The sequence below is a fragment of the Cydia strobilella genome, chromosome 5 (assembly GCF_947568885.1).
Source record: "Cydia strobilella chromosome 5, ilCydStro3.1, whole genome shotgun sequence".
NCBI classification, from domain to species: Eukaryota; Metazoa; Arthropoda; class Insecta; order Lepidoptera; family Tortricidae; genus Cydia; species Cydia strobilella.
The window spans coordinates 20,910,863-20,935,382 of record NC_086045.1 but is presented as its reverse complement, the minus strand read 5'-3'; the positions used below and the strand labels follow the sequence as shown (position 1 = coordinate 20,935,382).

Here is a 24,520-nt window from a genome sequence, read left to right as displayed (position 1 = left end):
GTGGCCTGGCTGGGCGGGATTTGGAAGCGGCACTAAACCTCATCATGGAGCAATTGCACCAATGGTTTCAGAGAAATGGCTTAGCTCTAAACAAGGAAAAAACCAGCTACATGGCATTCAAGCTAAACGGCCATACAAGCCCAACCATGAAGGTGTGCGCCGGCGGTGCCCCTATACAGCACGTGAACGGCGTACGCCTGCTCGGTTTCCATCTCGACGGCGCGCTAACATGGGAGACGCACATTGACGAACTGTGCAACAGAGTGGGAAGCGCGTGCTTCGCGCTGCGGCGGTTGACGATCACAGCAGGTAGGGGTGCAGTGCGTGAGTGCTATTTCGCGACAGTGCACTCACTCCTGACTTACGGCGTGGAGCTGTGGGGCCGCGCCTCTGAGTGGAGGCGTGTGTTCTCGCAGCAGAAGCGCGCCATCCGCGCGATGGCTGGTAAAGCGCAGGATGCCCCGGCGCGTGACTTATTCCGCGACTTAAAGATTTTGCCCCTACCTTGCTTACTCATATACCAGGTTTCAGTTTTCACACACGAGAACCAGGATATGTTCAAGCGCAGGGGCGTTAACACGAACTATAACCTGCGCAGTAATAGACTCCACAATAGGCTGGTCACCGAACCACACAGACTCGCCAAGTCAGAGCAATCTGTGTACTATTTAGGCCCCTCGATTTACAATCGCCTGCCTAGCTCAGCAAGAGATGCACCTTCCACCTCTGCATTCAAGGTTAGGCTTAAAAAGTGGTTGACGCAAGAGACGTTCTATTCATATGACGAGTTTTTTAGTCTACCGATTATTGATTAATTATTAAAAATTATATTTTGTGACATATTAAGATATTTCGAATAAACAATGCGAATAATAGTAATTAGATTAATGTTATTTGTGAGCTATTTATTAGCCGACGAAATAATTGTAATCATTAATAGATATACACAATTGTACACTCAATATTGTACTTAATTACCTCGACATGTAACAATTGTTATTAATAAATATATTTCATTTCATTTCCTATTTGCTGAATAAATGTGGTATTTGTTGTCGATGGCGCTTACGCCATTTTAAACGATGCTCCGATATAAATATAATGCCGCACGACGCTGTGCGGCGTAAGCGCCATCGAAAATAAGGTCCCTTTTTCATAGAAAATGCCCCAAATGGTTGGCTGAAGTTTGGTGTTTTTTGTAAGGTTTTACAGTTTTATATATAGTGCGGCAGAAGGAGTGAAGCTGGCGAAGTTTTCAGTGATTGGATAAAAAACAATATTCTTAAAAGATAAGAGCGGGTGTAGTGCAAGTCATTTAGAATAAAATAGGTATACCTAGGTAGGTCTTCCGCTTAGCTATTTTTGATCTCGCACATCGATATCGATACCTAGACTTACGGCCCGGCCACGACATCGCGCGGCGACGGCAGCGGCGAGCGGCGGCCATAGGTGGGAACGAAAGGTCCGATCGCTATATCTCGCTCTAACCTATGGCCGCCGCTCGCTGCTGCCGCCGCCGCGCGATGTCGTGGCCGGGCTGTTAAAGACGACTCACGCTAGACCGGGCCGGGCCGGGGCCGGAGCTTCCGGCGAATCCGGCGCTTCGTTTTCTATGGAAAGCACCACGTGATCACAGATCAGCCGTCATAGAAGATGAGCTGTCGGATTCGGACGCCTCGGCCCGGACTAGGAATGAAAATTCCGGAAAAAATTAAATATTTTTTTTTCAGTTTTATTCAGAAAAATTTAATACACAATGCCACTGATGAGAGTGATGAGTGATGCTGAAGATGAGTGATGACAGTGTCAAAGTCAATGTAATGCCAGAAACTAACACATTAGACGTGCAATCTTAACCTACTTGTTAATTAAGTAGGTATAGTTTGTCAAAGGACTGTCTCATTTCAAACATAGACAGAGAGAATCATACTATCTTTATTGTCTTACACTAATACTAGCACCCAAAGGAAAAGGATGAGTATAGTTTTTTTTGTTCTTATTTACTGCCAATTTGGTTTGACCAACTATAGTAGTAATAAATTTAAGTGGAAAAATTACTGCCTTGGGTGAGACTTGAACTCACGGCCTCTGGATAGATACTCCAGCGCTCTGCCAACTGAGCCACCAAGACCTCATCCATAGTCAGCAAATCTTCCCACTATATGGGTCTAGCGTAAGAGTGTTACACTTCTTAAACGGCCACTGGAGTTCCAAGTCATATTGGAAATTCACCAGTTACGATGTGCTACCCATTCTAAATTAATTTTTAACAAGCAGAAACGTCTGCGATCGATGCTATTAAGCTTAGAATAAATTTAAAAGTGGAAAAATTACAGGAGGAGGAGGAGTGGAGTTCAAGTCTCACCCAAGGCAGTAATTTTTCCACTTTTAAATTTATTCTAAGCTTAATAGCATCGATCGCAGACGTTTCTGCTTGTTAAAAATTAATATAGTAGTAATATTGAAAAATACAGAAGTTTTCAAAAAACGTTTTTTTTTTCGGCTTTATTTATTTACGCTTTATTTATAGGTATGCTTTATAGCACAAAACATAAAAATAATAACATAATGTACAAATGGCGGACATAATGCCTAATGGCATTCGTTTGTTCGTTGACTTTATTCGTTTTTTTTTCGAAAGTATTGTAACTGATTTTTGCATTGTTTTTTTTTAAGAAACTTGAAAAAAGTGTGTAAAAACGAGCATTTTTGAAATATTCCTGTATTTTTCCGGAATTTTTCAATCCTTTACTCAATAAAACTGAAATCATCATCAAATTAACTATAAATCGGCTCCGTGCTTGTTTGTTAACTTGTTATTTCTAAGCAAAATTTTCTTTTTAACATGTAATATCAGAATAAGAATAAGAAAACATTTATTGCCACACAACAGAAGAGAAATTACAGGAAACGAATAACATAAAAAATTGGCATGCGCGACAAAAGGAGCGGGCTCAGCATATGCTGCGCCAGCCACTTCACCAGGAATTGACCGCACAGCGCTGATTTTCAGTCCGCCCCCTTACTGAACCACATTGATATGTGCGCGGGATATTATTTTTACAGATATATATATATATTGTGTATGCAGGTTAAATTTAGAATAATATAATTAGGTAAATCTAGCTGTGCCAATTATGTGAAAGCCAATTAGGTAGATAAAACCGCATAATACACAAAGTTACTAAGTAAAGCATAGGATGATCTAGCCATTGCAACACAATGTAGTATTTACCTCTCTTATTTACCTTAGATATTTGTTCGCCGTATCCGCATTGTTATTGTTACATTCGTAGCTAACCTGCCCCGCGAGATCCAGTTATCTTCGCATGTTTGCACAACCCGGGCTTTTTGGAAATAAATCTCCATTTGTCGACATTCAGTCGCGGCGGGGGTGACTGTTTACCGTCCCATTTCACGCTCTGGTCGCTCGATCATCGCATTACGCCTGTCATCGATTCTAAAGATGAATGGGGCTTAAGAAAAATGGCTGGAGAGTGTTGAAAGCTTTTACTTACTGTCGCCGCTGCGGTCACGCCTCCATGGGGCGTCTGCAAGAAATAAGCGAACAGTAGGCGGATTATTGTTTATTATTGTTTAGTTTGGAACTAATCGTTTGGACGTCGTGTTTTGTTTGTTGTCATAATTGGTTGAAAAGCTGTGCATGGTTAATTCTACTGAGTAGTTTAGTTTCATTGATTATTGATGTTAGTTATTGGTAACGTTGTGGACTCTTGTCTGTATTTAAATGAAAACATTCCAGGCAACAGATCGATAGATTCATCATCTGCCTGCGCTATTTCCCATCGTTTGGGTCTGAGGGCCTACCGCAAAAACGAAAATCGTAACTTCTTTATCCGCCTCTGTATTGCTCTATCTAGCATATTCGAGCGATAGGGAGGCAGATAAATTTCGATTTTCGTTTTTCGCGGTAGATAGATAGATAATTTCTTTATTCATATACCCACAACATACATGGCATTGACAACATTGGCATTGAAATGTACAACGGTACAACGGACGGCCCTCTGGTTTGGGGTTAACTCTATTTTATCTGTTTGACTGTTTTCTCCATTCTGAGCGATTATGTAAGGTTAGGCTAATAGGCGTAACACTAAAGGATGACTCACGTTAGACCGGGCCGTGACCGGGCCGGAGCTTCCGGCGCTTCGTTTTCTATGGAAAGCACCACGTGATCACCTATCATGTCAAATAAAAGTAAGCGCCGGAAGTTCCGGCCCGGTTACGGCCCGTTCTAACGTGAGTCATCCTTAACACGTTACAAAACCGTCAAACGTATAACACGTAAAGAAAATAATCAATTGAATCTTAAATGACACTGACGACACAATGACGCATGACGAGACTGTTGTGGTTGTGTCTAAAAATTAAAATGTATGAAAGCTACCTATTCAAATCATGGCTAAATCGATTTTAATATCAAGTAGATCATATGTGACGTTTTCAAGTAATAGGTACCACATTGTTGCTTACCATAAGGACGAAATTTGCTAGTATCTTTATACGAATAACCTGTCAGAGCGTCCTTATGGTAAGCGACAAAGTGGTACCTTTTGCTTGAAAACGACACATATATATAACGCCCTTAATAACGTACTCTCTTTTCAGTCTAGTCGAGAGTTAATTTAAGTCCCTAAAATCCACTTTCTGCGTAAGGTATATAAGACCTATACCTATACGTCAATAGGTATCACTTATCAAAATTTGGTAAACAGCACTTCTTTGGTATCGTATACCTTCAGAATTCGTAATTTCGACTTTATTTTAAGATAATAAACTTTTTCTAATATATAGGCCTATAGCTAAGACCTGCGTGTCAAAGACAAATCGAATGTAAAGCTGAGCGGTTTTTTTGGAGATAGTGTTTTGATATTAGCTGCATCAGCAATTAACACATTGTAATTGGCGTCGCCTCCGGATTTTCCTAATAATTTTATTCATGATCGAACAGGCTTTGTGTGAGTGTGAAGGATGACTCACGTTAAACCGGGCCGTGTCCGTGACTTTCGACGCTTCGTTTTCTATGGAAGGCATCACGTGATTACCTGTCATGTCATAGAAAAGTAAGCGCCGGAAGCTCCGGTCCGGACACGGCCCGGTCTAACGTGAGTCATCCTTAATACCAATACCTATATTAAGTACCGAATATCTCAAGGAAAATATGTTTATTTTGCACCAATAATTCTTTAAGAATACTAATAGTTTATTAATTGCTCAAAAATACGTTAATATCGGCAGCGACTCCAAAACTTAAGAGATACTTAGGTACTTTTAATACCTTGCCTTATCAGACTATACCTAGCAGATGTCATGTTTTACACACAAATTTTCTAAAACTATTGAGTAGGCGAGGCAGGTAGATAACTTTTCTTATTTCCTTTAGAATCTTTAGATTATGTACCTAAGCTGAAAATCGTTATTACAAATATTTATAACTAGTCGCACTCTATTTATGTGCATTAGGTTTGTTGTTTACATAAAGTGCAATAGGGAGGTGGGACATAGAATTAGGGAGAGGACCTCTGATGCTCGCGCGGGTTCGTACCTGGTGCAAAGGTTGGCCATCGCTATCCAACGTGGTAGCGCGGCAAGTGTGATGGTCACCTTCGAACCCATTACAGCTGGCGGAGGTCTTTTTGAATAAACTATTTTAGTTAGTTTTGTAGTTTATTGTTTAATTTAGATAAGTTTAGGTAGAGGGGCACGGGGGCTCCACAAGGCGCTCAGCAAACGCCTAAGGGAGGCCACAGGTGACCCTCGCGCAGGCGGCTTTCTTGCGCAAAGATTGGCCATAGCAATCCAGCGCGGGAACGCTGCCTGCGTGATGGGCACCCTACCAAGGGCACAACATTTTGATAGGTATTTTGAATTTTTAGCTTTAGTTATTACAATTGTAGTTAGTTTTAGTTTTATTATTTATTTTATGTGTAATTGTTATATTTTTTTTGTAATACTCTTTGTATTAATAAAATGTCAGTTTAAGTTATTTTTTATGATTGTATATCAACTGTACGTTAACTGTACGTTTTTAATAAAATACCTATTTATATAATTAATAATAGTAACTCATAAACATTATGAACGATTACGCAACCTGTTTATATATACATATTATACTTAGGTACTTCGTTTTTTTAGCATTAGAAAAAGGTTAAACAATCTTGACGTGTTTTTTTATTGAAAAACACCTTTGAATAATTTTTAAGAAAAAAAACCGACTTCAATGGGGGATGCCGTTGAAAGATTACTTATTGTTGATGGTGCACTCTTAGATTTCAGACAATGAAATGAAAAGGACAGCATCTTTGCCTAATTATGTAGAAAAGGAGGTAAAACCTCCCACTTTTCTTTTAGCATTTCGTTTCTGTAAGGGTCGCAGTTCTAACCTAACCTAACCCACTTTTCTGATAGAAGTTCTATTCTGTGAGAATCGCAGTTCAAAAGCAACCAACCCACCTAACCCACTTTTCTAGTAGCATTTCCGGGTCCGGGTCTGGGTTTAAGTCCGGGTCCGAGTTCGGTCCGGGTCCGGGTCCGAGTTGGGGTCCATGTCCAGCCAGACCCGGGTCCGGATCCGAGTACGCGTCCGAGTCCGGGTCCGAGTCAGAGTCCGGGTCCAAGTTTGGGTCTGGGTCCATAACGAAGAGAACAAATCGCCAAACGTAAACTATGCGTCATTAAAGAGTTCCATTTTGATCATTATCAGCAGTTCCACTTTATAAAATGTCACTTTTTTAAATGGAAATGCTGGATTTGTTGATGAAAATACAAAAATCACTATATGTATGCCTTTCACATTTGAGGAGTTCCCTAGATTCCTCATGGATCCTATCATCAGAACTAGAGCTTGACAAAAATGTGTCTCGAAAACCTAACTTGCTTAACAAACATAACGAAGAGGACAAATCGCCAAACGTGAACTATGCGTCATTGAAGAGCTCCGTTCTGATCATCATCAGCAGTTCCACTTCATCAAATGTCACTTTTTTAAAGCTAAATGCATGATTTGTTGATGAAAATACTAAAATCACTATATGTACGCCTTTAACATTTGAGGAGTTCCCTCGATTCCTCATGGATCCTATCATCAGAACTGCGTTTAGACGAAAACGGGACCAATCTGTATGTATATATAGGTATTTACAATCAAAAAAAGAATTTTCAAAATCGGTCCAGAAATGACGGAGTTATGGAGTAACAAACATTTAAAAAAAAAGATGCAACCGAATTGAGAACCTCCTCCTTTTGAAATCTTGAAGTCTGTTAAAAATTAACTAGTCACAGCAAATATGTAATAATTAGGTATATAGCATTATAATAAATGTGACGTTTTCAACCAAAAGGTACCACATTATCGGTTGTCGATAAGGTTAATTTGTAATTGAACCTATATGGAAATAGCGCCTTCCTGACAAGCGACAATAAGTACCCTTTTGGTTGAAAATGGCACAAATTATCATTTACATCATTTTAGTTTCTAGGTAGGTGTATACTGAGGGTATTATGTAAAAAACTATTACCCGACTACGAAAGTACGAGATGGGTTATGAATTTAGCAGTAGGTATATACCTATACAATCGGCGATTCTCTAATAGATAAAGAAAAAGAGATATATGTCTCTAAAGGGGCCCACTGACTATCAGTCCGCCGGACGATATCGGCCTGTCAGTTGTTCGGAACTGTCAAATTTTTGTTCTAATTGACAGGCCGATATCGTCCGGCGGACTGATAGTCAATGGGTCCCTTAAATGTAGAACATTTAGACTGTGACAGGTACTCACTTTTGAACCCGCACTGTGGAGATCCCTATTTGGAAAAGTATTCTAGGGTGGCAGATACTTTTGGCGCGTTGATTGGTTCATTCGCTATTATTGATGCTTACTGTACTTACATGGAGTACAGTCGCACAGTATGTTTGCGTCGTGTGTTCTATGGTAGCTGAAAAATCTCTGGGGTCCTAGCAAAGCTGACAATCGTTAGCAGAAAACGAAAGGCTATCAATTCTTAGTGATTCGTTTTTTTTCTGCCAACGATTGCTGGGCCCCTGAGCTGATTTTGGTGAATAAAGTGCGTTTTTATTCAGCTACATTTCAAAGCAACTTCTAAAGACCAGCTAGTTTATTTTAAGTAGTTATTTAATAGTTTTGTATGTATTTTGTACTAGCTTATGGCCGCGACTTCGTCTGCATGGAGTTAGTAATTTGGGTAGCTTTTTTTTTATTCAATCTGCTTCTTATCGATTCCCCATACAAACTTCCACCCCCAATTTTCACCCCCTTAAAGGATGACTTCTGGGATAAAAACTACCCTATGTCCTTCCCCGGGACTCTTATCTCCATACCAAATTTCAACTAAATCGGTTCAGCGGTTTAAGCGTGAAGAGGTTACAGACACAGACGCACTCGCTCTTATAATATTAGTATGGATATAATTTGACGACCGGTTTGGCCTAGTGGGTAGTGACCCTGCCTGTGAAGCCGATGGTCCTGGGTTCGAATCCCGGTAAGGGCATTTATTTGTGTGATGAGCACAGATATTTGTTCCTGAGTCATGTGTGTTTTGTATGTATTTAAGTATTTATATATTATATATATCGTTGCCTGAGTACCCATAACACAAGCCTCCTTAGGCTTACCGTGGGACTTAGTCAATCTGTGTAAGAATGTGCTATAATATTTATTTATTTATTATTTATTTGTGGATTGAGCATAGTTAGGTATGTTGTGTGATGTGTACAGCTTAATTTGCGTCAGGATACGGCGCCAGCGAGCCGAGCGGGCCCTAAGTAGACGTTAAGCGCGCGAGTTATAGGGTGCGCCTTTACGACCCGCCCAGCCCCAGCCGCCCCGCCAGCCCCCGCGACCGAACACAAACATGGGACCCTTACAAGCCAGGTCGAACGTACACTATATCTGTTTATTCAGTTTATTGTTAGCGCAGGATAACTGAATAATATCATTTAGACGTCAGTGTAATGTACGTTCAAATTGCATGGCCTGGGCTATAACTGCGATAATCGAAGTTCGCAAATTCTCACTCTTATTACGCATTACGTCTTCATTGGAGTAAAAGAGATAGATGAATTCTTAGGCGAATAATGCCTGTAAGGAAAAATTACGTAAAATAATAACTTCTAAATACATATTACTGTCAATAAATAAAAAAGACTAAAGGTAACAATGACGAAGTATAAAAATGACAAGATGTAACAGTCTGAGAATAGTCCGAAAATAAAAAAGGCCGAGAATTGTATTTTCCAAAAAAAAATATACTAAGGCGATGTCCTAACATCTCAGTTTACGCTGCGTTTCCACCAGAGATGTGCGAGGTAGCTGGGTGCTTAGCCAAGTTGCAAATCGCTTAAATACTCCGTAGCGAACCAAACGCCAGTGTCTCCGTCGCACTAATATGCAAGAGTGATAGAGAAACGAGAGATTGCCGTATCGTTTGCCACGGAGCGAACGATTGGCATCTTGACTACGCACCCTAAGCGGTGCAAGGAGGGTTACGTCAGGAATTTTACTGACATGTCAGGAATTTTTACCGTTAGGAATGCGGCCGGAATACGAGATGTCAGGAATTTTAATGAATTAACAGACTTTTTGATAATGTACCTAAAACTATACATTATAAAAAAAACACATTTACACAATGTAACAAAATAACAATGCAGACGTCAACTTAACTTCATCAATTACTTTGGTTAATTACGGCTAGACAATTATTAATTTAGTTTAAAAAGGTGTGACTGTAATGTCTGTAATAATATTGATTAGATTAATACTCATAAAGGCGAAAGGGCTAAAACTAATGAGATATTAAATATTATCAATTTATTCTGTCTGTCTAATACAATACTTACATATATGCGTACGTAAGTACGTACGTAAGTATTATATACCAGTATTTTGCCAAGCTATTAGTCGTATCATATGATACGATATCGATACGATTCGTATCGATATCGGGACTTTACGGACTGCATATTTAGGTACCTAGAAACACAATTAAAAAAGTCAATGTCCACAAAATATGTAGGTACTGGTACCTAATTGTTTTAGGTAATTAGTTACATTTCCGTACTACCCCGAATCGCCGAATAAATTGTCAAAAATCAATCATTAAATAACGTATATAACTCTTGATAACGATTTCATGTTTTTATTCTACAACACACGCGAAACACCTGATGTGTCTCGACTCTCGGTTGAAAACTAATCATTAACGAAATGCTTAAGATGCTTTTTTCGAGCAATAGTAATGACGATTATCCGTGTAACACATATCGAACATAAAATTGCTTGTCGTACATAGTTGTAAAGAAAACAATGAAATAATCGTCAGTTTATCGCTCTGTCGGTCGCCGAAATTCAGCGCGATTGATGACCGAGTGAGCGATAATCGTAGCGATAGCGGCGCCTTTGATCATGTTGACTCAAGCGGCTCGTATCGGTGTTAACCTTCTTGTAAACGCTTGTAATGCGTTTTTGATGGAGGGCGCGGCCGATAGCTCGTATCACTTTAAAACACTTGCATGTCGAGTTGTCGACTATTCCGATATTAAATATTTCAGCACATAACTGATACGTTTTGTTTTGACATTAATCATTCAGAGATGAGATTTTACATCGTGGTACTTGATCTTATGGCTTGTATCACTTTTAACACTTGCGTGTCGACTATTCCGATATTTCAGCACATAACTGATAACCACGTTTTGTTTTGACATTAATGCATCGCATGTTTAACTTAGTTTATAAAGGTAAACAAATTCGTTCGCCTAGCGGCAAAACATAGCGTTCGCAATATGCTCTAACTATAAGACCAATACAATGTACCTATGTTATAACGAATAAATGCATTCTGATTCTGATTAAATCATTCAGAGATGAGACTTCAGATCAACGTTGGATTGATACTTGATCTTATCAGGAGTTGTCTCGTTATGTTTATAATGGACATGGAAAGTGTGGAAACCACGAGTTAGACATAGTAAAGGAATTTGATTTGTGTGCCACTTCGTAGGAATCTTATGTAGGTATCTTGTCACAGTGACAAATCAATTTCAAAGCCGCCATGAATCTCATATTATTGCCATAATGATATACGAGTATCTTATCAAGTTATCACTACTTACGAAGTGGCCCAGAAATCAAATTTCTTGACGGTACGTAATCAAAAACATGTCGAGGCTTTATATTAGCTGATTATTAGTGCAGTGCATTTGGAGACCAGTGGATCTGTGTAGGCAAATTAAGTTTCCTTTAAAAATGTTGGTGCCCAAGTGGCCGTATTGCAGGCACGATCAAGTAACTTTGCGTTGCATCTGTCATCCCGATACATTACTTTTCGATTTGCGTTTCTCTCGATATGAGATTGTCTTGGCTGCGGACCCAGTTCAACACCACTGCTAGATCCATTAGGCTTCGATTTTGAGTATAGTATAACGACAATTACGAGTATAACAAAATACTTAACGAAGCTTAACAATATGCATGCGATTTTAAATATTTGCCCGCTAAAGCGTTTCACGGATCATACAATTCACAATTTCCATCCTCCTATTCCATATCCTTAATTGTAAAGGTGTAACCGCGTTCCGGAAGAGTCTGACTGCATTAACTAGGATTTTTTTTTTAGGATCGCTAGGATGGCAGTTAGGACGGCTGAATTAAGTAAGTTGTGTGGAGCGTTTAAAAAAAGTGCAACGAATGCCGCAATTTAACGCAAATCGCATGCAATCGGTCACGTGAGCGGCCTTTGGGGTTACATTTTTTTCGATAGGTACCTCTTCACGATTTTAAACGCCATTGGCCAGAATCTCTGTTGTCATGATGTCCCTATCTCGTTCCCAGTTTATCTGATGTGATATTTGTGCAAGTCTGATAGGCCTCGATTTTATTAAATAACAACAATTATCAACAAATAAATAAGTTCTATAAATTGCATGCGACTTTAGATGAATTTAATCGATCGAACAAATGCCGCAATTTAACGCAAATCGCGTGAATCGGTGACGTAAGTGACCATATGGGTAATATTTTGTTTAGATACCGTCATTATTATATCCTGAGAGACCTAGATTTGTTTTGTTATTGAATTTGGAACTTAGTTAATCCATAAAAGTTCAGAATAAATTGTGAAAAATGTACAAAAAATTGTACGCGGAGTCTCATGAGGATAAAACCCGCGATTGCCCAGAATCTCTCTGTTCTCGTGCTGTCCCTATCCCGTTCCCTATCTGATGTGATATTTGTGCGAGATAGTCTGACTAAACACCGCCCTGGCCGCGCCCGCCCGCGGTGTTTGCCCGCCGCAAACATCTATGATTTTAATAAAAACCCTGCTTGATAACAGACACGCTTATGATGGTTACATTACATTTTAGCTCACGTAAATTATATAGTAATATGCACTAGTAATGTCATGGCTCCTCTACACGATGGGCCATCATACTGGCCCTCTAAGATGGACCAGCGTGTAGAGAGGGTACGACGTAGTGGTGTTGGTGTCGGTTGGCTTCCGCAGCGTACTACGTAGACGAACAACACGCAAACGCGAAGTAAATTAAGTATGCTAAATAGTGAAAAAAATCAAAATATAGGGAAGGGTGGCCTCAAACGGGGAGGCTAACGGAAAAGGCTTTAGATCTAGGTTATCTTTGATTTTGTATGCGAATTTCATTCCATTCGACAGAAGAGTTATCGAACTTTTATTTAAGACAAAAAACTTTCAAGTAAATAAATTAATTATGAGTACAAAATGCGAGTGTAATGCCGCGCTAAGCATAAGAGTAGTAACTCATTTTGAAATCTCATTCAATTGTACAAACAATTAAATGTCATTTCTAAATTAGTTACTGCTCTTATGCTTAGCCCGGCTAATAAACTCAAATATGCAATCCCTCTTCTTAAAAAAAAAGGATGACTCACGTTAGACCGGGCCGTGACCGGGCCGGACCTTCCGGCGCTTACTTTTCTATGACATGACAGATGATCACGTGATGCTTTCCATAGAAAACGAAGCGCCGAAAGCTCCGGCCCGGTCATGTCCCGGTCTAACGTGAGTCATCCTTAAAAAGTGTATGTATTAAAATAAATACCTATATCTAATATTTACTTACATAGTCATTGACTTTCCCCCTTATTCATAAAACTTTACGGCCCCATTTAGTTAAATTATGTTTTATCCCTTTCTTACAAATACATAAGTCAAAATGACATATATAAACGATTAATAGCTAATTCAGGTCAGTAACGCGTTTATGAATAACACCGTTTATCTTTATTTCATTATCAATTGCTATCACTAAAGGGAAACGTAATTTTAGTGATAGTGATTCACATTATTAGCAAACTAAAGTATTACAATCTAAACAAAATAATAAGTTTCTGCTAAATCCTACATATTTTACAGATGCAAAATTTTAAACACATGTATAGTTTAAGAGTAATTATGATAAAGGGACAAAACGCCACGGCCATATCTTCCTTCTAATTTCTAGCTTTAAGGGGCCCACAGACTATCAGTCCGCCGGACGATTTCGGCCTGTCAGTTAGAACAAAAAATTGGCAGTTCCGAACAACTGACAGGCCAATATCGTCCGGCGGACTGATAGTCAGTGGCCCCCTTTACGCCCCTCTCAGGTACGATCTGGATCGAGGATCGTAACAAACAAATAAACCGCTGTGATTCTATTCAAGCATTCGGTATTAGCTAATCTTACCTATATAACTCTTTGTTTAAAGAAAAAACGCGGGGTCATATGTCTCCGTCAAATAAATAAATAAATACACAGACCAAAGCGAAGTAAAGTGTATAATAAAATTAAAGGATGGGACGCGTGATGGCGCCCGACTCGGCATCCCCGTTTGCTACGAGAATTAACGCCTCATATCAAATCTCCTATTGCCTATACGATGCAGCTCAAAGCTCATGTGTTTACCATACGAGTTCTGGCGTCTTTGTGTTTGCCCCTCTAACAGGAAATTTATTTTAGTTATAATTTTCTGTCATTCAGTCTAAAGTTATCTATAGTGTACACTTTTTTTTAAGTCGCGTAAGAAAACATTGTCAGTTTGTTGACTTTTGACCCTTTTCCCACTTAGCAAAGATTGTGTTTCGAACCAATTTCAACATTGATTATTTTTTAGATACACACAGATTAATTGTAGAAGCATTAGCTTAGCGGTAACGCGTGCAGCCGGAGGTCGTGGGTTCGAACTTCGTACGAACTGTAGGTAAAGGAAAACATGGATGAAAAATCCGGGACGTGAGTGTGAAGATGCAACAGAAGTGTGTGGGCAGAGAAGTCTTTAATTCGCTTACTTTTGTGCAATGAGATGTGGCTAGTGTCCAGCGCAGGCAGATCTTTAAAGAAGCTGTAGGCCTAAGATGATCGGCTCTTTATCATTTGTCACTATGCCTGTCACGTTCTATCAAATATGTAAGTGCGAAAGTGACGCATGGCATGACAGGTGATACAAGTAACTGTCAAATTTTTTTTTGTGACGCGCACTTTTATTGCTGACTGTACTTCTTCTTATTTGCATGTCTATCGAGTACTTCTTGAGACCTCTCTAATCAGCCTAAACTTGATGTGTTTGCGTTTTTCCATCTAGGAGTTCCTTTGACTACCTACCAGCTGCATCATCAGAACACCTCCATGTTAGCATATTATTGCATTGTCACCAGACTTACGATAGTACTCCAAATTTCAACTGAATCAGATACCGGGAAGTGGTTAACATTTTAGTTACAAGATTTGAAGCACTATACATATATACAAAGGTATATACGCGGTGAAGCTAAATAAAAGTGTGTAAAAAATGCGACCATGATACCGCTGCTGATGATGATAAAAGTTAATAGTATATATAGTTAATAGTTTGGAATAATTATTGAAATAGCAACATGCATTGGTAGGATACGAGATATCAATAATATCAATTTATTTATTTAAAAGACGACAATGCAATGGCCCATAATGGATAATAATAATTAAGATTAAAAACTAAGTGATGTTAGTGAAACAAAAACAGAAAGTGACAACCAAAAACAGACAGCAATAACAATTACTATTATCACCTAGTAGCTGTTATGACCTCAAAATGCCGCATTATAGGTGAGTCGTATGTGGTCGTAACCACGAATTAATAAACTATCGTATCGTATCGGCCCGCTCCAGTAGCCAGGATGGGGTTGGAGCTAGCCCGCACTCTGCAGAGCAATGAGGCAATTCTCTTGGGTATCTTCAAGCAAGCAAGTTATCTGCATAGTGGTCAATGGTCATCCGTGCGAGCTTGTGCAAACATACCTGATGCGCTGCAGAAACGGGACAGCCCCAACAACATCCTGAAACCTTTATAATATTGGACGCGCAGGGAACTGATGGTCTTCTGCGTATAACTAGTCTAGAAAACAATTATGAATTATGTTTGATATCATAAAACAATTACAGATCTAAAAACAGATAGTCAAAGTACTCATATCAAAAAATCAATAGTGATATCAAAATGAAAATAAAGATTGTAGAAACTGTTGTGCATTTACGTGACATCTCTAATTCTCCAGCAAGTGACAAACATAATTTATGAAGTTCTTAATACCGAGATAAGGGATATTTACACACTCTGAGTACACAAGCAGACACCTCAGCTATGTCTTAGTGTTATGTACACAGATCTACGTATCTTTGTAATTTTACTCGTTGAGAAATCTACGAGGCAGATAAAATTGTTGAGTTGTAAGAATTAACAAAAAAAGCGACGTCACAATACAATTTAAAATGCCAATGACAATAGATTCAAGTTGTATTAAATATTTAAATATGATGATGACATGGCATTTGCCATTCTGTTACTGCATGGTAGCCGTACATGCGTGATAGGTGTGCAACTTAATAGGAATTGATATACCTACTAACATTTACCAGTTACTTACTTTTCGGCGAAGGAAAACATCTTGAAGAAACTGATCGATTATAGGTCACTTTTGCTTTCTCTTGTTGGAAGGTCTTGTGCTAGTGCTACGTACCTACATAGCCTTTATATTTTAGAAATATACTGTCCACAAACATAGAATTATATACCAAACGTGAAGATGTACAGCTAACTTATACACTAAGAAACAAAACAAAGTTAATGCCACCACCCTCCCGATTAAAACTTCATTCGTCTGGCCCTTTATCAATGTCCATAAAGATATATAAGAAACTACCACAAAATATAAAGGAAGAATAGAAAGAACATCTATTTGTAAGAAAATTAAAAGAAACCCTCATAAAAAAGCTATTACACTGTCGACGAATATTAAATTTAAATGATAAGTTTTAAGATGTGATAAGATTACAATTTAACATTTTTATTTGTATTATAAGTTAGGTTAAGTAATAATGTTATGCCCTTGCAGGGTTCATGTTTGAAACAACACATTTGTTATTTAATATCCATTTGTACAACATTAATGCAAATAAAGAACTTAAAACTTCAAACTTGCTATACTAGCAATCGCTTGCTTAAAAACGATTGTCTCCTCCAATTCATAGGATAACGTTGCCAAAGCGAAACCCTTCTTGCAATTAGGAATAGAAAGCGCCTCGGGAAGGAGGAGGGCACTCTTTGATTAGCTTCGAAGATACATGCCATTAATTCTTTCTCGGAAAATCAAACTTTATTCCTAATACCATGGCCACTGTCTAATTCTAATGCAGCGTCTTAGGTAAGCGAATAACTCGTGAACGCGAAGCGAAGCGGCGCGGCGGGCCCACGGCATTCGCGTTCGCAACGAGATCGCCCACATAGGACACTTCTATAGGCATCCGTGCCGCATCGCTTCGCGTTCGCGTGTTGTCCGCCTACGTATAGTACGCTGCGTAAACCATGATGAGTGACGGAACAGTCGGAGCAGAAAGACCTTTGCCATGACGCAATATAGGCTACAGAAAAAGATGTGTGAATCGTGCCGTGTGGTCTAGCCCATAACCCCTTGGTAAGCCGGCTGGCGGCGGTCTCTCTGTGCTTCGCCGCGAGGATTAACTTATCGAGCCCGGGGGATTGCGCCCCTCTCGCGGGGCCCCGCGGCCGCTTGCACGTTACGGGAATATAAAAGACTTTTCAAATGATAAAAACGCGAATAAACGAGGGATATAAAACGGAACCCACATAAGTAGGTAAATTGTCTTTGTGATTCTTCCAACTTTGTTCCATCTATATTTTGCCAACTTGTATTTACTGAATACCTACGTAAATAGTATGATTGTGTTTAGAATAATTGTATTCTTCCTAGACAATAGTTAAGTATAAGATTTGTGAGGCAAAACAAATTTTAGTCCGTCGTGCCCGCGCGCGTTTCAAACTTATAAACTTGTTTTTGTTTTGGCAAGTGTTCTTCTAGTTTAGGGTTTTTAAGTAGTTTACGTCAATGTTCGGGTCTTGAATAGGTTGTACTTTGCGGGTTTATTTTTTACCTACACTTAATTTATTTCTGTATAGTACCAGCATCAATAGTAGTAGATGAAACTAAGCGTCAAAAGTTGATATAATTAGGAAATGTAATATAAGACTTGTAAGACAGTTTTGGCGTATTGTTTTATCCGCTAGTATAGTTTGGTCAGTGGCTGTCTTATTTTAAATATAGATAGAGAGAATCATACTTTCTTTGTCTTACACCAGTAGGTATAGCCTGTCCGATTTTCTAAGATTAAGTTCGCCACAGTCTTACCATGGCGTACGTGATCTTAGAAAAGCGGACAGGCTGTATTAGCACCCAAAAGAAAAAAGTACATATATATGTATGTTAAATTTCAATCATTTATATATAAATATACATGGGTCTGGTCTAAGAGACTAAGGACTTCTGACTTCTGTGATTAGCTTTCGTTTGATCCGTACTGAACACGACAGCTCTCTTGGCTAATATAAAAAACATTAGGAAAACAGAGGGAAATAAATTGAAATAACAGAATCATTTGTTTTCACAGTTTCGGTCATTTTAAAATCACAAAAATTTATAGATATATCAAGGACGCCTCTTATTTTATTAATTACCCAGAGCACACTCCATAGCAACAAATTCGATTGCAGTTTCATTTTTTCCGTGCGTGTTTGTTGTAATTTGGCGGCCAAAGAGCTAATAAAATAAATGTTTGCAGGTAAAACAAGAACGAAGGACAAATACCGGGTGGTGTACAGCGACCACCAGCGTCTGGAGCTGGAGAAGGAGTTCCACTACAGCCGGTACATTACGATCCGGCGGAAGGCGGAGCTGGCCGCCAACCTGGGGCTGTCGGAGCGACAGGTACCAGTTACTTTCTAAATCAGGGGCACGCCATGGTGGCATGAATCTAGTATAAACTGGATTAGGTATGAGTGGTGGGGGGAACTGTCAGAACGGGATAGTCTTATGTATCTTTTAGTAGAAGTAGCAGAGAAAGCGTTATTATTGTTTGTCCTAGTTACAGTCTCACATTTTTTTTTATTCCCCACCGTAAATTTGTATGGTTTATGGTGGGCTACAGATCTACTTGACCAATCATATTGTCGCATTGCGTAATATGTTCTGTCCCTCGCGGGCGCATGCGGTAGGCCACTTCTATAGGATCCTACCTTCTATGCATGGTGGCTATGGTGCGAACATCGTCTATGTGTGTGTGTGTGTTGCGTCGCCATTTGAACGTATAACGTCTAAACTATTACTTATTCTGATGTGGGAGCTTAGCGAAATCGTATACGTATATAAAATGCCAATAGATACTTAAATAATGTATGATAATGATGTCTGAGAATGTTCCAAAACGATATCACATAATCTTTATTTTTATATCCACAATACTAAAAAGACTGTTCGATTGCCCCTACTTGCCCGACTAAAGTGTTATAATACAAAATTGACACAAAAGCACGATGATTGGGTAGTAAATTGGCTAGAACTCGTAAAATCACATCTTAGCTCTCTGTTGGTTTGACCTTTCAGTAAACGGTGCCATATAGCTACTTTTATTATTGCAGGTAAAAATCTGGTTCCAAAACCGGCGAGCCAAGGAGCGAAAACAGGTAAAGAAACGAGAGGAGGTCGTGATGAAAGAGAAGGGTGATCACGCGTCGCTCCAGCACGCGCAGCTTCACCACGCCACCATGCTGCACCACCAGCAGATGATGAACGGCATGATGCACCACCACCACTACCACCAAGGCGTCCTGCAGGAGCCAATCATGCCCGGCGTGCCGCCCGTGCCTCTCCTGTGACCCCACCACGACTGTGCTCACTATGACTACACCTAGTGACTTGTGAGGATTGACTGTGAATCACAATTTTCTCTTCGCCATGATCTTTGTATTGTGATAAATTAAGTGCAATTTAATGCTCTTGCGGGAATTATTATAGTTATGCCAGTAGGCATGTTTGTAAATCATTAATCGAAATGCCTTTTTAGATGTAAGTTTTCACGCTTTAACAACCAGGAGCATAGAGCTTCATCGGGTACGTTTGGACACGGGTTCTTTTTCCAGTGTGGAAACCATTTTAATCAGTGACATAAGTTATTTGTACCTACCCTATGGTTAGAGAAACCGTATTCAAATATTAATATACTCTGTTAGTTTGTGCTCAGATCCTCGTTCGCGCCTCTAAGGTGTTTATGGTCTGTCCGCGCCGTCAGTGCGGATTATTATATAAGAATTGTATGTATATCTTACCTCTTTCAATATTGAAAGATGTAAAAAATTGTAAATATAGATGCCTATATTTTTTTATTACATAGTATTAATTTTTATAATCATTTCTCAAAGCTACAACTGTTAACCGCGTGGTAGTTGAGATTATTAATTACGTTCGTTTTATTTAATTGTTTTAGTTACAAGTTATTGTCATTTCACTATCTTGGATCATTTAAGATAGGTATGAAATCATTGTATTAAGTGAAATTTAATTTCATCATGAATCTCTTGTAAGCTATTTGTTAGGCCAGTACGACAGAGGTGGTATCTATAAAATGTTTGGTGGGACAGTCCAGGGGCCCATTTCTCGACCGATGTTAGTCTAATATTACTAGTGTGTTGTCATGGCAACCTATACGATTTGTCAGTTCGTGGACTAATAATATTAGCCTAATATCGTTCGAGTAATGGGCCCCAGTCGGCCGACTCCAGACAGCGGTAGACACAAGTGGCAAGGGTTCGGGGCAAGAGCCCCGTAATGCCTCGGAAAAGATCACGAGGACACAGGATTGTTGTTTGGACAGGGTGCACTTATGACTTAACCCAACTGACCTTGCCTTCTTTTATGCTGCATTTTTGGCCTTGAGTGGGTTGAGTTTATTTAAATGTCTCTAAAAGGCATCACAAGTTTGTAAGTATGTTTGGATTGTTCAGTCGCCATCAGATATCGGAGCGGCCAAGGTGCTCACAAATGTCTGAACACGCCTTAGAGTAGGTATCGGAATATATTTGATGGCGCGTACGATTTGTACGAACGAATTTTATTTAATAGGTAACTATTTAAGACATCTTTTAGAGGAATTATTGCCTTGACCAGGGCTAATTTTGCGGATTACTTTTAAGTTCAATGAGATTATTCTTAGACGTAAATTGTTCTGTAAATATAGTGTAAGTACATTAGGTTAACTGTATAGTATACTAATTTCATAACTTATCAAAAAATAAGAAAATAATGTAAATGATTTTCAGTTTAAATCAGTAATGGTCCTTTAATGAAACTATTCAAACGTAAGTTTCCGTATTAGCATAGGCGTTTTGTTTTAAACGTGTTCAATCAAAAATGAACAATCGATAATTTATTTGAATCAGTAATTTGTTTGAAAACAGCCCAGTGATTTGTATAGTTTGTGCTTGTTGTATTGGAGTTGTTGTATTGATGTTTGGCAGTTGTTTGTGACACAAAAATTGTTAGTATGTATTACGCACCACAATCACAACACGTTTGATAAGCTAAATAAATTCATGTTAATCTATATTTGACGTTTTTTTACCTCTATTGACTTCTTGAAAATAGAATAGAATAGAAATAATTTATTCGTTAGCACCATAGACATAGTATATGTATACAAGTAGTTATAGACGCGCCACCGAGCGATCGGTGGTAAGAGAAATAATATTCATATAAAATTTGGGCAGCATAGGATTTTTTCTCTTTCACTCTTATAAATTTCGGTATTTCGCCATCGCCTCCTACCTATGATGCCACCCGCTCGGTGATAAGGACAAAGCATGGCACTATTTTCTCTTTCCTCTTATAGGAAGCGCAATAAGACTATTTTTCTCTATCAAAGAGTGTCAGGCCCTTGGTTAGCACACACAAATAGAAAATTATACAAAACAGAGAAACATAAAAAAGAAAAGGTGCCACGAAATGGTCTCATCTCAGCATGCTGCTGGCGACTTCCAGCGCTGATCTTCCGGTGAGACCATCCGGTGAAACAATCAAGACAGGTAACAAGAAAAACAACAAAATTAATATATAACATACAAATGACAAAGACAGAAATAAGTTAAATATACATATTACAATAAACGGTAGTATTACGTACAGCTGTTATATCCGGCCAAACTCAACTTGGCCGTACATTACGCCTAAGATTATAACTAGCGCCATGCGGCAGATACGCAAACTAAACTAAAATGACAGCTAAGTCAGGTCAATTTTATTAGAACTTCTCTTTGATTAGAACAAAAGCAATACTGTATGAACTGTATCGATCTAAAGACTGCTAAACTGCTTACAGGCAGTCGCAAGGGGGCGAGACAAGTACTTATTAGGTACTTGTGTCGATTTGCAAATAGGTGCCAATGCTTATATAATGACTTATCTTACAGACAGCTATCTAATAATGAATCTAATCCCTTCCTAATTATTTATCAGTTAGACTGATATTAGCTTTAAAATCTAATGACGATGAGGAATTAGTATTGTCATAGTCAAATGATCCTCCCTGTAAATGTTGCGTTGGGGTAAGATTGAAAGGGTTTTTCATGTGGGGTAAGATGAAAAGTCGCCTGTAATCCTGTAATGCTTCGGCATAAGGACGATTTTTTGGCTTACCCCTCATGAAAAACCCTTTCAATCTTAGCCCAACGCACCTTACACAATAAGCTCGATTTTAGTATTATTATGATAGATAGATAAACCATTTATTCGTTTGCCACAATACACACATATTAAAACAGAAGAAACACAGGAGATACAAAAAAGCAACATTAAGATAAAAAACAAAACTTAAAAAAATAAACCGTAGAATTGCTGTATGCGTTGCAGCAAAACAAAAGGGTTCTGGCTCAGTTATACACTCCGCTCTTTCGAGCGAAGCACTGGTAATTCTGCTAGAACCCAGGTCACTAACAGACTATCAATGTAGAAATTATAATGTTATAATAGTAATGAAATTATGTACAGTCGCCATCAGATATATCGGAGCGGCCAAGGTGTTCACAATATCTGAACAGCACTCTAACGCCTTGACAATAGAGGCGTGTTCAGATATTTGTGAGCCCCTTGGCAACCGTCTTTTCTTTGGAAATGGAATAATATGCAAAACATGTGGCCTATAGAAAACGCCAATCGAAAATAGTGTAAGTAATTGCCATAAGGTGCGCTGGGATAAGATTGAACGGGTTTTTCATGAGGGGCAAGACAAAAAATCGTTCGTATGCCGAAGCATTACGGGCGACTTTTCATCTTAACCCGCATGAAAAACCCGTTCAATCTTACCCCAACGCAGCTTATGGCAATATTGGCAATGGCAACTTTCGTCGCATCTGTCATTCGGGTCATTCCGTACATTTTTGCTTTCCGATTGGCAATAGGACGTAATTTAGGGAAAAGGATAAACCCACAAAAATCTGACAATATTTTTTTACTTTTTGTTGAAAATAAATTCATTCAATCAAATGACAAATTTTCGAGGATATACCTATTTCGCTTATCTAACTTCCTAGCTACGGCCCCTTGATTAGCAATTGAAAATAACTATATGACGAAAAACGCAACCACTTCAAGTTGACATGTCACGAGTAGTAATTCATTTGAACAGACAAGAACAAGGGAAGGTTCCGTCGGCAATACGACACTGTTAATATTTTTATTATTGTCCTGAAAAGCATCAAATCAAACCAAATAGGTATCGATTATTTTCAGGGGTAACTAATGGCCATAGCAAAGATAGATATAACTCCGTAATAGATGGATACAGTCTAAGGAAAAAACGTGCCTCGAAAATCACGAAAATTTGATTCTCGATCAGAGGGCGCCACTAGTTTTGGCCTACACTCGTATAGAGGGCGTTGACGGTTTCGTTTCTTATTTATAATTTTAACGCATATCAGTGAAAGAACATGGGTCAAAATCATAAAAATAATTAATGCAAATAAAAAAAATCATTTATGCATATTTAAATACATTTTATCGTATTTTTATAAATATTTATTTTTAGTTTTGCGACAGATGGCAGTGAATTTACTTGGGTTACAAAATTTACTATGACAGTACCGCTCTAGTATAAGTTACTCTATGGCCATAGTTATCTGAGATACCCATGATTTGGGTAAGTACATATTATGCTCTAAGGCTAACTAAGGTACAAAAAGGAAGCTATTTTTAGGGTTCCGTACCCAAAGGGTAAAAACGGAACCCTATTACTAAGACTCCGCTGTCCGTCTGTCTGTCTGTCACCAGGCTGTATCTCATGAACCGTGATAGCTAGACAGTTGAAATTTTCACAGGTGATGTATTTTTGTTGCCGCTGTAACAACAAATACTAAAAAGTACGGAATCCTCGGTGCGCGAGTCCGACTCGCACTTGGCCGGTTTTTTTTACACTAGTTGTGAACTGCAATAAAAAGCGGCGCCTACTATAGTAATTCACATAAATCAAACTGCTTGCTTTCAATTCATTCTCAATAGACAAGTAAACTCCGCTGTCAATATTTGTGAAGGGCAGGGTCAAGGCAGGGTTGTCAATCAAGGCATTTTACACCAATTCTCCTCACGATTGTATAAGAGCTCGGAAGAGTAAGGAGCAAAGGAGTGATTTAAAATATGGCCATCATTATCATCATCATGTCAGCCGATAGACGTCCACTGCTGGACATAGGCCTCCCCCAAGGCTCGCCACTCCGACCGATCCTGTGCCGCTCGCAACCACCGAATTCCCGCGACCTTCACCAGGTCGTCGCTCCATCTCGTTGGAGGCCTACCGGCAGTTCGTCTTCCGGTACGCGGACGCCACTCCAGAACCTTCCGGCCCCACCGGCCATCAGTTCCGCGAGCAATGTGCCCATAAATAAATATAATAGGTATTTCGAACATTAGGTAATGTAGGTATAGTACAGATATATCGGAGCGGCAGTTTCACCTGTTCCGTTGTCTGTAATCAAATCTTGCGAGTTAAATTTGACTCACTTCCTTCCCAGTTCCCGGTGTCCGATTGAGCTGAAATTTTGCATAAATATGTAAGTCAGGTGACAATGCAATATTATGGTACCATCG

The 24,520-nt window shown here is 39.0% G+C and overlaps 1 protein-coding gene across 1 annotated transcript in view; it reads left to right on the top strand.

The window, feature by feature from the left end:
* Nucleotides 1–20,992, top strand: part of LOC134741631 (homeobox protein CDX-1) — a 28,756-nt gene extending 7,764 nt beyond the window's left edge. Inside the window, exons 2-3 of the mRNA XM_063674484.1 lie at nt 18,174–18,319; nt 19,030–20,992. Of these exons, the coding sequence (XP_063530554.1) occupies nt 18,174–18,319; nt 19,030–19,266 (383 nt within the window). The 3' untranslated portion in view covers nt 19,267–20,992. The remainder of the gene's footprint in view (nt 1–18,173; nt 18,320–19,029) is intronic.
* The last annotated feature ends 3,528 nt before the right edge of the window (nt 20,993–24,520 follow it).